This window comes from Brassica napus, chromosome A10 (genome assembly GCF_020379485.1).
Source record: "Brassica napus cultivar Da-Ae chromosome A10, Da-Ae, whole genome shotgun sequence".
Taxonomy (NCBI): Eukaryota; Viridiplantae; Streptophyta; class Magnoliopsida; order Brassicales; family Brassicaceae; genus Brassica; species Brassica napus.
This window is the reverse complement of record NC_063443.1, coordinates 12,146,782-12,160,411: the sequence shown is the minus strand read 5'-3', so window position 1 is coordinate 12,160,411 and position 13,630 is coordinate 12,146,782. Positions and strand designations below refer to the sequence as shown.

The window sequence follows — 13,630 nt, the reverse complement described above, 5'->3', positions numbered from 1 at the left end:
CAGAATGGACTCTTATCATTTCTTTTTAGTAGTAAGGAATACTTTTTGAATAGTCTACAAAAAGGTCCACAATATAAAAATAATATTTTGAGGGCATCAGATCTAAAATGTGATACAGCTCATTCCTAAAATTATGATGATCAATAAAATTTTCAAGAAAATTCTCCAAAAACACTATACTTTCAAGTGTGTAGAAACGTTTATAGTTACAGATATATTGAACTTTTTGAATGTTACAAAAGCTTTCTAGTAACCTTTCTTAAAATAAATAGACAATTGAGTAGAGAGACCCATCCCCAAAAAATTCTCTCGTCTTTGATCAGAACTATGTATACTTGGAACGCCGACCTCTCCTGGGACGTGAAACAAGGTATATCCTGCCGTATACCCATTTTCTACCCAATAGAGATGCAGATTTCTGAAGCAGCAACACACACACAAAAAAAAAACCAAACAGTCATTAGAAACAGAGCTACATAGGACTATCCAAGGCAGTGATTGGTTCATGTCATTCTTTACCTCCACTTTAGTACGGAACTCCAGTGTGCACTCACAGACATGACAGTCGGCTTTGTGAGCTGACTTGTTTGATTGGTCGGATCTCACAAATGCAAAAACCTACACCAAGGTCCATCAAGCTAAAACGTGTGACTAAAACTGAAAAAAAGAAAAGAAGACGGTGTCGTAGTTTTTGTTGACAAGTAAAGAGTTTGACCTCCTCCCCACAATTTGGACAGTCTCCTTTTAGAGCGGTTAAGTCATTTCTCCATAGCCCTTTAAGAACCCTTACTGCCAACACCATTCTTTCTCTCAGTACAGGTAGTTGATGATAGCTACCATATTTTGAATTGAAACTGCAAACTTTATAAGGTACCTGCGGAAGATGCAATAGGATATCCAAAAGCAGGTCCTAGCACGGTGAGGAGGATACCATTCAACTTTGACAGAAGAGGCACAGAAGACGAGCTGCTATAGACAAGCCCTGAGTTGAAAGGATCTCCTCCATGGACTAAGCCGAGGCCATAAATGGTGGGCAAAACACATGCTGAGCTACCAAACAAGAGAATCAATATCCATATGGTAGCTAACAGGAGAACTTGTGATGCATCATCCTGTCCTACAAAAAGTATTCCACTCAATATCAACCCTTGACAAAATCATTCTTCACCACACAAAAAAAGAAAACAATTATCATAATACTAATCCTAGTAAACAATGAAGTTGGTGCTTTCACACTATAATAACAAATGGTACATGAACACGAGATATGATTTGTTTCATGGATGACCTTCTTAAAACCGAAAAGCTAATATAATCAAACGAATCCCAAATCTCACAAAATATATGTTTCAAGAGAAGTAAATTGAAACATGAACTCCCTAAAGTGTACCTCTGCATCAGCATAAGTTGACTGTCGCAGGAGGCTGCACCGAGGGTACTTGACAACAGACTTCGAACCATACCACCGAAGCTTCAGCTGCATGAGTCAAGAGTTCTAAAAACCCATATATTTGCTAGAAACTATATTATGCTACACGTAACTGTTGTCTTACCTCGACTCTGTCAAACATGTCATCAACTATCAAAGGTTTCCCATTGTAGTAAGCATTCTTCGCCTAATTAAAAAAAACTCACTTCACTAAACAATCACAGAGACAAACTTCAAGAAGAAGAGAGTTGAGTAGGCGTACTTGGCGGTAAAGAGCTTCTAGTGTTTCTTTTCTAGCGGAATCAATTGGACCGACGAATATACAAGAAGGACCTTCCTCACGCGAGGAGACAGGTGCGGTGAAACCACCTCCTTGGCTTCTTGTTATGGACTTTCTTTTGGTAGAGATCCGAACGGAGAAAGGAACTCCAGCTCGATCGATCAACCTGGAAAGCTCAACACTCGAAGTAGAACCAATGAGGCGTGGTGGCCTTATCGAGCTGCAAGTGCCCGCCATGATAAACAAAAATATCTATCCCTCGCCGGGGAAAGAAAACCGAAAAGACAAAACAGAAGAAGAAGCGTGTGGTGGAGGCTGTTCGGTTCGAGAAATGGTGGCCACACGATACGATTCGGCGCGTGCACGCAACATGCGTTTACTAATATGTGCGGCCTGTGAGTGTCTTAATGATGGATAACATTTCTAGTTGGACGATAATACCCTTAGAACGGTGTGATTCGATTTTGGCAGTATACCCCTACGACATCGTTTGTCTGACGTCAAGTTATTGATATTAAAAAAATGCGTCTGCCGGGAGTCGAACCCGGGTCTATTGCTTGGAAGGCAATTATCCTAACCGTTGGACTACAGACGCTTTTGGTCTACCTTTGCGTCTTTATGGATATCTTAACTAACAAAAAGAGTCGGAAGAACGACCACACAGTTACTAAACATTTCTTGTGCTTCAAGTTATAAACAGAGAGAACAACGCTAAATAATTAGGAGATAAACCATCGAAGAAACTGGCAAAATCAAATCACACTACTAGCATATTAATTTAAACTTGTCTCTTAGAAAAGGAGCATAGCAATATCCAAAAACCACTTCACGCTATTCCTTAAGCTCAGTCTTATTTTGCTTAAGTAGATAGATCTTGCGCATCAATCTCAACGCCTCTTTCGCTTGTTCTTCATAGCCACGAGCTTCTTCCTCATCTTCAGCATCACATCCGTTCCTTCCTCCATCGTGGCCTTTCGGTTCTTCTCAAGGTTCCACATCTCCGAAACCACATATCCACCACTCGGGTTGTATTCCACTATCTCCACTTTCGCTCTCACCACCTCATTGTAAAGCTCCTCACCGTAGTCACTCTTCAGCTTAACTAGCTTCAAATCGTTTTTATCAACCACTAGCTGCAATATCACACGTAAGACATCTTGAGATATAATACTTTTTAAATGTTCAATAATCTAATATGTTTTAAGTCCATCCATACCTTTGCGATTCCATCAGATTCATCCACTTTAAACGGATGCCAATGCACATTTCCGACTTGTCCTTCCCAAAATGAACACAACTCCATAGCTTTTAGCCCTGCTCTTGCTTCTGAACATCTAAGTTTCTTCTTCACTGCTAGCAGAAACGGCTTCGTGTCTAAGTGCCCCATCGTCTTCACTCTTATCTCCTCCCCACTCACCAAATCCTCATTCTCCTTCCAGAACTGCTCATCAAAGTAATATGATCAGCTAAAAGGACACACAAATGGATTTTATATTGTTTTTGTTTTGTACCTGAATCATCTCTTTTCTAGCCTCTTGATACTCGTCGTTGGCCATACGTTCTTTTTGTGTCACAGCCATTATCTTATCATGCAGAGCTGTTTCTCTAGCCTCTAGCTCCATCTGAGTCTTGACCATCTTCTCCATCAACTCCCCATCTCCATCACTCCCGGCCATATGCTTCATCACATTGGTGCTGCCTTTCAGCTTCTCTATCTCCAGCTCCAGCTCTTGTGTTTCGTTTAGTTTCGCTTCCATTTCCATTATCTTCTCGTGAAGCTTCTCCTTCTCTTTCTGCAAAAAGTTTTCATGTTTTGAGACACTCAAAGGTATGTTCATGAATATACAGTCAAACTAAAGAACTACTTGCCTGGTGCTTCTCTGCAAGCTTCATGGCTTCCATGTTGGCTTCATTCTGCTCCATCATAGCCTTTTGATTCTGTAAGAACAAAAAAAGGTAACAGATTTTAACTGTGTTATATGATTCTTTTTGGTCTAATTTAGAAAGAAAGAATCATTCACCATTTCAATTTCGAGTCTGGATTTTTCCATCTCAGCTTCGTTAATGTAGATCTGCCTCGCACGATTCTCCAGCTTCTCCCTCTCTGTCTCCAGGTCAGACATAGACTTGTCATGTCCTGCCAGAATCTGCTGATACAGCCCTTGCAAGTTCGTGTGCATCTTCTCAACCTCTTCTCATCAAGAATACAAAATAACTATGTCAACAACCAAACAAGTACATTATGTTGTAAGAGACTAGTTCAGGTGTTTTCAAACCTTGTTTGTACGTTTCGTTCAGCTGATAGTTATGCAACTCCACACTCTCCAGAACACGAGAAGTCTCATCCACTTTGTGTTCGAGCTCTTGCTTGCTTATTATCTTCATCTCAATGGACTGAGACATGCTTTCAACAAGCTGAACCATCTTTCTTTCCTCCTCTTCTTGAAGCTGTGATAAAGTTTTCAAGTCTCTCTTCTTCTTAACATTCTTGCCAACAATCCCACCTCGGTTGTAGTCTTCCTCTCTAGCGACCCATCCGTAGGGCTTATCATCTCTCAAGTGAACACCTTTTTCCAAAAAAAGAAAGAAACTTTTAAATGTCATATAGCAAACAAAACGACCTCAAACCTCAGAAGAAGCCAGTTGTTGTTACCTTTCTCCCAATCTTTCTTGCCATGGCCGTCTGATTTGTAACTCCTCTCGAAGTTCATGGCGTTCTCGAACCCTTTAATGTCTCGGGTGAACTCCACCAAGGCGAAACCAGAGTGTCCCTTGAAGTTCCAGATGGGTTGGACTCTTGTTGGATCAAACCCCTTCTCGATGAGCTCATCACGGAACGTTGAACCGCTTCTGCCCACTCTCCGACCAGTTTTATCAACCTCCGTTTGTATGTTAGCTACAAGACCAACCCATGGCCACACAAACTTCTCTTCAGTACACTCACTTTTCTTCGTCTCTCCGGACGAATCTCCAACTGAAAACTGCTGCTTCTCCATCTTAGAGGTTCAACAAAGAGAACCCATATGAGAACTCAAGATACAACCAAAAATGAAAAGACTTGGTTACTTTCCATGTTTCTAGAGCATCAGAGTTTTGATTTTGCATGAACTATGAGTAAAAAGACAAACCTTTTTGGTTTTATTAGGAAAAAAGCTTTGCAGAAATAGATAAACCAAAGATTTTAGCTACTCATAAGACCAAAGTCAGGTTCTTTAGGGCAACGAAGACCTAAAGCTGTTACCTTTCTTATTCTCTAGATCAGGACAAAACAAAAACTGAAGAAATGTTTGATCCACAGTCTTGTTTTATCACATCTACAAACATGAAAGTGAATAGAGAACAAAAAGAAATGACTTGTTGTGAAGAAAAAAAAACCTTTTTTTTTATTTTCTAGATTTTATCAGAAAGAAAACAATCAAACTTGAGGATGTGAAAGAGAAGGATGCATTTTACTAAATAAAAAGCAAATACCTTTTTCTCCGATGTGCTTTTGCTAGTGAATCACAGAAACTGTGTGTGTGTTGCTACGCTCAAAAGTCTCTTCCTCTTCCCTCAGTAAATTGTTGGGACGTTGTAGATAAAGACAATGCAAGCAACCTCAGTGGCAATCCTGTAAATTCTGACAAACAGAGAGGGTAAAAGATAGCCAAGACCAACACGACGCAGAAACCTTTGTTTTAACTTTTTAAAAAACTTGGGGCACAAGACTAAAACGGAAGCCTCTGCTGCATGGAGAAGGTTTAGAGTCCAAGAATTGCTAAATTGGTACTCAGATGTCTCTGTACTAATTTATTATACAGCGTTAAGGTCAAAAAAAGCAAAAGTAGCACCATTCAAATTTAAGCTTAAAATCCACCAGATTTTATTGCTTACATCCACAAAAACACGCATTTCTGACTCTTTTTCACTACCGAAACGGTGTATAAAAATCCTCCGTGGCATTGTTTCAACTTTCAAATTTGAAAATATAATTTAAAGAATTAGTTAAAAATAGTTTGCGTCTGCCGGGAGTCGAACCCGGGTCTATTGCTTGGAAGGCAATTATCCTAACCGTTGGACTACAGACGCTTTTTGTCTATCATTTTATTGTCAATATTCTGTTATCTATCTTGCTTGCCTTGGAGATGGAGTAATGCTTGTAATATTCATTTTCCTTGTGCACACCCAGACTTTTTGGAGTAAATCCTCTCATATGTGGAGGAATCTTACACTTTTGAAGTCGAAGGAGCAAGCAAAACCATCCTCGCATATCAATCAAGTGTAGTGCAACTGTTGAATCTCAACAGCCAACACCTCTTTTGTTTGTTACTCAACAGTAGCTTCATCACCAAGCTCGTTTGCTTCCTCCATCTTCGCCTTTTGCTTTACCTCATCGTTCCATTAGCTCTCTAACAACATAGCTACAGCCTGAACTGTGATCATCTAGTCTTACCACTTCCATGTAAAACTTCTTCACCGTAGTCTTACTTCAAGCTTACACATTTTTCATATCAATCAATGTGTGTCAAAAAGCGATGTCCATAGTGTGTCAAACGCGAACGGCAGATTATGTGTAATCCCATTATCACATTCCTCAAAAAAACAAGCTAGGAAAATTAGAGTGCAAAACTAACTTAACTTATGTGAAAACTAAGCAAACACCGCCCAGTTAAATAACTAACCATCCCCGTCTATGTTACAACAGACGCAACAACCCAAAAAATCATCGCCACCTTTGTCTATCATCGTCTCAACGACGACAGTTTAGTTGGGTTCTTGGTCGTGACGACGTTAAACGCAGTGCACCATTCTCGTCTCAATGAATCTTGAACCTTGTCGTCCCCAACAAAAGGTGCCCAACCTTCTTCCCCCGCGTTTGCAGCAGACCAGCTTACCTTCTCTGGCGGATTCTCAAAATCAAACTTCAAAGGCGGCGACCGTGGCCGTGGCGGCGGTGTTGGCTCTTTAGCTTTCCTGCTCGATTTATTGCTTCCTTGCCCTTCCACATGCTGCAACACACAAGATTCCCATATTATATCACGAGTTTGCGGTGGAAAGGTTCAAACTTTTTAACTCACGTCAGAACTGGAATCAGTGTTGTCTGGTTTCTTGCTTCCTTTCTTAGAAGTCCCATGTTCCAAGTAGTAGAGTACTTCGGTCTTGGATCGAAACTTACGTCCCGTGATTGGTTCGTAATAGTACTGCAAAACACAGGACCATTAACATACAACTCCAAACTCATACCAATCTATTGATCTTATCTAAAGGCAAGATCTTTATTACATACGAACACTGTAGCAGTGAGCAAAGAGATGAGATTTTATAGACCTTATCAACGGAACCAGCAGTAGCACCGGAGGTTCGAACTTTATCTTCAACTCTCCAGCCAGATGGCAACCAATTGCTGTCTCCCGGCGCCGCACGCTTCCGCGTCTGTTCCGTACCGTTCGACATCCCGATTCGTACGCTCTCTCCCCTCAACCAATTGCTTCTCCGCTTCCTCCCCTGAATTAGGGATTCTTGCTGCTCGTCACCAATGAGATTTGCAGATTTTGTCGGCAGCGATTTCGAGGAAGGATCTTTGTGATGCTTCAAAATTGTTGTTTGTTTTTTTCTGTTTCCCGGTTTCACTTCGGTTTAAGGTAAACCTAAATTAAACGTAAAGTTAGAGAATATATCATGACCATATCTGTATCCATAGTATTCCAACTAAATTTCGTTAAACTGTTTAATATTAATTTTTTCTATTTAATTTAATATTTCAAATAATTAATATGTTTATTTTAGTCAAAATTATTATTAAGTTTCATACTCAATCTCTCAAATTCAGAAAAAATATTTTAAAAATTTAAGTTTATTTTAAAATTTAGGAATAAAATTAACTAAAATTTAGATGAAAATTTCAAATTTTAAAAACCTTTACTTTGAATCAAAATGAACAAATTCGTTTTAAATTTTAGTAAATAAATTAAATTTGATATTGAAATCAAAAATAAAATTAAAAAATTAAGATTATCCATACTTTATTTTATTTTATTCAAAAACGTTAAATTAACTTAAAAATTGTTTTAAGATTTGTTTTGAAATTTGAGAGATTCGTTTGTAACTTATTTAATATTTTTGATAAAAATAAGCTTAGTTTGGATATTAAAATGACTAGTATATTAAAATAGACAAAACAATTAGTTGAAGTATTAATTTGGATAGCAAAAAAAAATTGGGTATTAAATAACTTAACGAAATTTAGTTGAAATATTTTTATGAAATTTTTCCAAATTAAAAACATGAAGAACACTATTAATGTGGTATACACAATTAATAATAAAATATTAATGCCTTTCTTTGAGTCTACTTGCTTCTTATCAAATTACAAAGAATAATTTAAGCGACGAGAGTTAAGAACATGAAATTTTAAATTAACAAATGTTGAAGATTGTTTTTGCACGTGTTGTTACTTGATTGGGACCGTTGAAATGTGTTGAAATGTGAAATAACCGATTTCTCAATTTTCCATTAAAATTTTTCTTTATAATTTTGGTTTGAAACAACCGAACTCAAAGAAAGTCATTAAATTTAACTCCCGTGATCTTCTTTTTCATGAACTGTCATTAGAAACATTTTCTATGCACTATTGACGGTCCAGATTCATCGTACTCTGCTTTCGCAATCCACATCTGTAATATTTCAAATACATAAATCAAAATGTGATAAGTGTGTATACTAGGATCAAAAACGGAAAATGTTAGTTATGTTATGCGTTCACCTGTTGGAAAGTGCTGAGTGAAGCCAATATAGAGCCACCAATCCAAACACTATACTTCCTCTCAGGTGGAGCAACAACCTTAATCTTCATGCTACTAGGTGCCAAAGCCGTAATCTCTTTGCTCATTCGATCACCAATCCCACCAAACATTGTGGTTCCACCACTTAGCACAATGTTCCCGTACAAATCTTTTCTAATATCCACATCACATTTCATGATAGAGTTATATGTTGTTTCATGGATTCCTGGATTTTCCATTCCGATCATTGATGGCTGAAACAGAACTTCTGGGCACCGGAATCTCTCTGCTCCAATGGTTATCACTTGCCCGTCCGGAAGCTCGAAGCTTTTCTCAACGGATGAGCTTGTGTTGGAAGTCTCGAGTTCTTGTTCGTAGTCTAGAGCAATGTAAGAAAGCTTTTCTTTCATGTCTCTAACTATCTCACGCTCAGCAGTTGTGGTGAAGGAGTAGCCACGCTCTGTCAGTATTTTCATGAGGTAGTCGGTTAGGTCACGACCCGCTAGGTCAAGACGTAAGATTGCGTGTGGAAGAGCATAACCCTCATAGATTGGTACAGTGTGACTCACACCATCTCCAGAGTCCAGAACAATACCTAAACCAACAATTACAAAAAGATTATGAAACTTTCAAATCAAGATCACACCAAATTTTGTTAAAATCTAGTAGTAACAATGTTTTAACCGAGCTGAACAGAATTTTGTTCAAAGCAGGTAAATAAATCATTATACTTCTAGTTAAGTATATATTGAAGATACACATATATATATATACATATATATATATATTATCTAATATAAAAACTAGTTACTTATATTTATATTATGTTTATTTGTTTATTTAAACCAAATTTGGTTTTAACGCAAAAAAGTTTTCATAAAACCTATAAAAACAAACCAAACCTAAAAACGGAATGCTTAGGTCTAGTAGAAATACAATTAAAAAGTGAATCACTCGAGCACAAAGCTAATCAACCATTATAAATGTTCAAAAAAAAAGAATTAAGTGTTTGATACTAACCAGTTGTACGGCCACTGGCATAGAGTGATAGAACAGCTTGAATGGCAACATACATAGCCGGAGTGTTGAATGTCTCAAACATGATCTGCGTCATCTTCTCACGGTTTGCCTTGGGATTGAGTGGAGCTTCGGTTAAGAGAACCGGATGTTCTTCAGGGGCAACACGTAGCTCGTTGTAAAAAGTGTGATGCCAAATCTTCTCCATGTCATCCCAATTGTTAACAATTCCATGCTCAATTGGGTATTTGAGAGTCAAGATACCACGTTTTGACTGAGCCTCGTCTCCAACATAAGCATCTTTTTGTCCCATCCCAACCATCACTCCCGTGTGACGAGGACGGCCTACAATGCTTGGGAAAACCGCTCGTGGAGCATCATCACCCGCAAATCCAGCCTAAACTCAGATCTTACTTCAGTATTTTATGGTATATATAGTCATGTGACACATAGAATTTAAAGAACCTTACCTTAACCATTCCAGTTCCATTATCACAAACAAGCGGTTGGATGTCTTCACCGTCGGCCATTCTCCAATCTCTCTGTATATAATAAATCAAGACTAGTAACAAAACATTTTTTTGTATAATGGAATGATTGGAATCAACGGCCTAATCAATGGTCACGTTAATTCCTAATGAACGTTCATGTGGCCGCGTCCAGTACATTTTTATTATAAATCTCATTAAACTATTCCTAAATCCATAGTATTCAACGATTTTAATATTTACTAATCATTTTACACCATGAAAGCCGCAATGCAGCATGAGATTTCCAAGAATTCTTCATTTGACGAGCCATACTATATAAAAATAACCTTACACGTATAAGCTGATCATTCTAGCTAAACTCTTCGATACATTCGATTTTTCTTAGCAATTTCGATAGAAGTAAACCGAAATCGATGGTTAAAACATACAAAAGAAACGGTAGTCTCACCTGGTGAGTTTTTTTAACGAAGAACAAAAAGAGAAACTGGATCCTGAAATGCACCAGCCCTGAATGGGTTAAAAGTTTCTAAAAGGCCGAAGAAACTTTCCTTTATATCGCTCGAATGCAAACATATCTTGGCCGTTAGTATTTCGCTGGAACCTATATCTAAGAGTGTGACGACACATGGCCACCTATTTTTGGGTGAAGGAATACATTACAGCCCAACCTGAACGAAAACTATGGTTTTTGGTCCTGGTTCACCGGAAGAATCGGGTCAGTGAAAACTTGTTATTAAATTGGGCTTTTCAAAATATGGATCATTGAATAATGACAGTATTTTAGAGATGATAACGGTGAGTGACCTTTTCAACTACATTCATATGTCATGTGACGTATTTCATTATTATGTGTGGTTTTACATATTTGAAATGTTATATGTTCTTAAGAATTAAAACGCGAGACATCAAACAAAAACACAACAATTCATCCTAGTGGTGAATGTATGCATTTTATTGTTTGCTTCACCACTCTCAAGTTGTTATTTTTTTCGATTATGTAAATTTCCCAAGAAACGACTAATCTAAACATGTATATTTGAGCTATTTTAAATTGCATGCCTTCTACAATCATGTATTTAGCGACGGCATATGTGGTAGGTAATAAGCATAATGACGCAGTTTCTGCGACAACATATGATTTTGAAATAGCTATTAACATCTTTGTTCCTACACATATTAGGATTTATAACCTTATGTTTATGTACATTTTTACGATTAACTTCTCTCCTTTTTTTTTTTACAATTGTGAGTGGCAGTGGCCTGAACCCTTTAACCCCACTCCAGAAAAATTATGTCGACTTTTTGGGGTCTATTAATGAAACGCCGACCGGAGTATCATACTCAATCCGCAAGGGACTTAAAAACTCAACATAGAGAAAAAAAGTTAAGATTATAAAACTTGTACAAAGTAGGGTATTTTCTGAAAAAGGTTGGCGGAGATTGAGAAAATGGTGTAATGATGATTGAATGTGGGGAAGCAGCATAATTAAGCATGAGCATGAGATGTAATTATTTGGTATGAGAGTGTATCTTCGTTTTCGTATAATTATTTATACTGTATATGTTAAATAAAATATACTAATATATTTGTGTTGAACTACATTACAGTTATAACATACGTCATAAATAATTATACAGACTTCTATTTTTTTAGACTGAAAAGGCTTCTATTTAGACTCTGAATGGTAACAGCGGATTGAGCGGTGCGGGACAAGCGGTTTGACTGCAGTGCGGTTCTGACAGTTATAAAAACATATAGATATTTGGTATATGTAAAGATTTTTGTTACTGTTAAGTGCGGTGCGGTGCAGAACGAATGTTACCATTCGAAGCCTAATAGACATTCGAAATAGTGGTATAAATGCCGCTAAAAACAGTGTTGTACTATGAAAATCTAAGTGATGGTAAAAAATAGTGCATTTAAAAAACAATTAAATGTAGTGATACGAGAACAATAAGCATCGGTAATACTATAGAGACTTAAATACTAAAGTTAATCTACAAATATTAATCAACTAATAATAGAAAAAGTAATAGTTGAACATTTATCAATTTGTACCAATTCTAATTATTCTTCTATATTTGAAGATACTTTAGATATTTAGAGTGTGATTGGTAACATCTGAGTAAAGTGGAGTAAAAAAATGCTGAAAAAAAGAAGAAAATAAATGGTTGAGAAATGAGAGAGAGAGAAAAATTTGGAGTAAAAAAATTACTCTACCAAAATCTAGAGGAAAAATGAATGTACATTTCCTTCCTAATCAATAGTGCCTAGAGTAAATATGAAAATATAGTATTTCACTTGATTGATGATTTTTTGGCTTAACTGAAAGTAAATATATATCTAGAGTAAAAGTTTACTCTATGAACACCATACGATCATACCCTTAAATTAACTCATAGTAGAAAATAAAAATAATTTTACTAAAAATAATGATTGAAACTTCTAGATAATGTTTAGCCATCACACCATCTTTATACTACCGCGACCACTGGTTACAAAATACTTTTTCTCTTACCCTTTTTTTTTGAAAACTGGCTTTAATTCTCTTACTTTCAATAAGAATATAACATATCAATCAAAAATTTAACCAAAAAATGAGACTAGTCTATGAAAATTGTAATATATATATATATATAAAGATGCGTACTTGCTAAAAATGACTTATTTTTCTTCTAGTTTATTCTGCATTTTGTTTATGAGTATAGTTTATTTTATGTTGTCGCATCATAAATCATGGGGCTTGATTCTAAATAAAATTAAAATAGGAGTTGTGGAACAAATGTCAACAATAATAAACTTAGGATGCGGTGAAACCCAAGCAATCTCAAATGGGTCCCAGCGTGGTGACATATTGTCATCTTTTGAATTATTATTTTTTCCAAAGAATTCCAAATAGTTTTTTTTCTCCACTTTTCACTACATAATCTTTTTCATTTCATTACAGAATTTCGTTATATAGTCGTGAATTTCTATATCCAAATGATCACTGTAAGGACAAATTGTTTGAAAGTATGTAGCGACGGGTTCAATAATTTTCTGTGAACCATGCTGATTTTGATATTTTATGGTTGTACATATACCATATTTTCTGAAAAGTTCAGTGTTTCGGCCACATTTTTATATAGATGATTTGTGATAGTGCTGGAACGACTTCAAATATATCTATTCTAATTTAGATTGTTTTGTAAACAATTTAAATACAGATTTTGATAAAACTCAAACAAATTTTTATTTTTGCAACCATTTAAATTGATTAAATTTGGATAAAATAAAAACATGTATTATCTATAGAATTTTCGGTTTGGGAAATATCATGAACCGTGAATATTGGTTAAATATATACAGAGTGGCATCGCGGTCACATGAAAGCTGCAAGTAATTAATAAGATTAAGGATGGAAAAGGGATTATAAAGCTAAAAAGAGAATAGATTCCACATAAGATGCAGCAGATACTTTAACAAAAGAAGATGTAGCAGATGTTAGTTGTATAATCACGTGATCTGACTTTGAAGAATCAAAACTAACTATACGAGTCACATGAGTTATTATGGAAATTTACACCCAAACTATGTGGTGTATATATGTATACCTTTCATAACCCAAGTATACGTTGTAACTCCTTTTCCCTACTGTTCGAGTTGAATTAA

At 36.4% G+C, this 13,630-nt stretch overlaps 4 protein-coding genes and 2 non-coding genes across 8 annotated transcripts; all 6 read right to left on the bottom strand.

Annotated features, from left to right (window-relative positions):
• Positions 1–161: 161 nt before the first annotated feature.
• LOC106420261 (PGR5-like protein 1A, chloroplastic) lies at positions 162–2,091 on the bottom strand. The gene is made up of 7 exons (XM_013861121.3): positions 1,692–2,091; positions 1,554–1,616; positions 1,391–1,477; positions 875–1,112; positions 716–789; positions 520–618; positions 162–418 (listed from the first exon to the last, which is right to left on the bottom strand). The coding sequence occupies exons 1-7, from the start codon at positions 1,944–1,946 to the stop codon at positions 326–328; spliced, it is 909 nt and encodes a 302-aa protein (XP_013716575.2). The 5' UTR covers positions 1,947–2,091; the 3' UTR covers positions 162–325.
• Positions 2,092–2,232: 141 nt separating this feature from the next.
• Positions 2,233–2,304, bottom strand: TRNAG-UCC. The gene has a single exon. It is a non-coding gene; the product is annotated as a tRNA-Gly (tRNA).
• Positions 2,305–2,594: 290 nt separating this feature from the next.
• LOC106420306 (protein INVOLVED IN DE NOVO 2-like) lies at positions 2,595–5,317 on the bottom strand. 3 transcript variants are annotated; one of them, XM_013861165.3, is made up of 8 exons: positions 5,181–5,317; positions 4,363–4,705; positions 3,986–4,276; positions 3,731–3,900; positions 3,579–3,647; positions 3,221–3,502; positions 2,926–3,150; positions 2,595–2,842 (listed from the first exon to the last, which is right to left on the bottom strand). In XM_013861165.3, exons 2-8 carry the CDS (start codon positions 4,703–4,705, stop codon positions 2,597–2,599), a joined length of 1,626 nt encoding a protein of 541 aa, XP_013716619.2. In that variant the 5' UTR covers positions 5,181–5,317; the 3' UTR covers positions 2,595–2,596. The 3 variants fall into 3 exon arrangements, with proteins under 3 accessions (XP_013716619.2, XP_013716616.2, XP_048598955.1); XM_013861162.3 differs by lacking the exon at positions 5,181–5,317 and adding an exon at positions 4,951–5,143; XM_048742998.1 differs by lacking the exon at positions 5,181–5,317 and adding an exon at positions 4,838–5,126.
• Positions 5,318–5,705: 388 nt separating this feature from the next.
• On the bottom strand, positions 5,706–5,777 carry TRNAG-UCC. The gene has a single exon. It is a non-coding gene; the product is annotated as a tRNA-Gly (tRNA).
• Positions 5,778–6,211: 434 nt separating this feature from the next.
• On the bottom strand, positions 6,212–7,327 carry LOC106417396 (methyl-CpG-binding domain-containing protein 6-like). Its single transcript, XM_013858208.3, has 3 exons — positions 7,017–7,327; positions 6,767–6,889; positions 6,212–6,697 (listed from the first exon to the last, which is right to left on the bottom strand). The coding sequence occupies exons 1-3, from the start codon at positions 7,140–7,142 to the stop codon at positions 6,431–6,433; spliced, it is 516 nt and encodes a 171-aa protein (XP_013713662.2). The 5' UTR covers positions 7,143–7,327; the 3' UTR covers positions 6,212–6,430.
• A 496-nt stretch (positions 7,328–7,823) lies between these two features.
• Positions 7,824–10,556, bottom strand: LOC106420395 (actin-12-like). The gene is made up of 5 exons (XM_013861233.3): positions 10,427–10,556; positions 9,958–10,029; positions 9,491–9,884; positions 8,452–9,065; positions 7,824–8,362 (listed from the first exon to the last, which is right to left on the bottom strand). The coding sequence occupies exons 2-5, from the start codon at positions 10,015–10,017 to the stop codon at positions 8,297–8,299; spliced, it is 1,134 nt and encodes a 377-aa protein (XP_013716687.1). The 5' UTR covers positions 10,018–10,029; positions 10,427–10,556; the 3' UTR covers positions 7,824–8,296.
• Between the last annotated feature and the right edge of the window lie 3,074 nt (positions 10,557–13,630).

Excerpts from the sequence above, each read along its gene's own strand:
- LOC106417396 (XM_013858208.3), bottom strand. The coding sequence starts at position 7,142 with ATGTCGAACGGTACGGAACAGACGCGGAAGCGTGCGGCGCCGGGAGAC. Across the intron at positions 6,890-7,016 it reads CTGCTGGTTCCGTTGATAAG|TACTATTACGAACCAATCAC; the intron begins GTCTATAAAATC and ends TGTGTTTTGCAG. Across the intron at positions 6,698-6,766 it reads ACACTGATTCCAGTTCTGAC|CATGTGGAAGGGCAAGGAAG; the intron begins GTGAGTTAAAAA and ends TGTGTGTTGCAG.
- LOC106420395 (XM_013861233.3), bottom strand. The coding sequence starts at position 10,017 with ATGGCCGACGGTGAAGACATCCAACCGCTTGTTTGTGATAATGGAACT. Across the intron at positions 9,066-9,490 it reads TGCCAGTGGCCGTACAACTG|GTATTGTTCTGGACTCTGGA; the intron begins GTTAGTATCAAA and ends TTGTTGGTTTAG. Across the intron at positions 8,363-8,451 it reads CACTCAGCACTTTCCAACAG|ATGTGGATTGCGAAAGCAGA; the intron begins GTGAACGCATAA and ends GAAATATTACAG.
- LOC106420306 (XM_013861165.3), bottom strand. The coding sequence starts at position 4,705 with ATGGAGAAGCAGCAGTTTTCAGTTGGAGATTCGTCCGGAGAGACGAAG. Across the intron at positions 3,503-3,578 it reads AGCTTGCAGAGAAGCACCAG|AAAGAGAAGGAGAAGCTTCA; the intron begins GCAAGTAGTTCT and ends AACTTTTTGCAG. Across the intron at positions 2,843-2,925 it reads AATCTGATGGAATCGCAAAG|CTAGTGGTTGATAAAAACGA; the intron begins GTATGGATGGAC and ends GTGATATTGCAG.
- LOC106420261 (XM_013861121.3), bottom strand. The coding sequence starts at position 1,946 with ATGGCGGGCACTTGCAGCTCGATAAGGCCACCACGCCTCATTGGTTCT. Across the intron at positions 1,617-1,691 it reads TAGAAGCTCTTTACCGCCAA|GCGAAGAATGCTTACTACAA; the intron begins GTACGCCTACTC and ends TTTTTTAATTAG. Across the intron at positions 1,478-1,553 it reads ACATGTTTGACAGAGTCGAG|CTGAAGCTTCGGTGGTATGG; the intron begins GTAAGACAACAG and ends TGACTCATGCAG.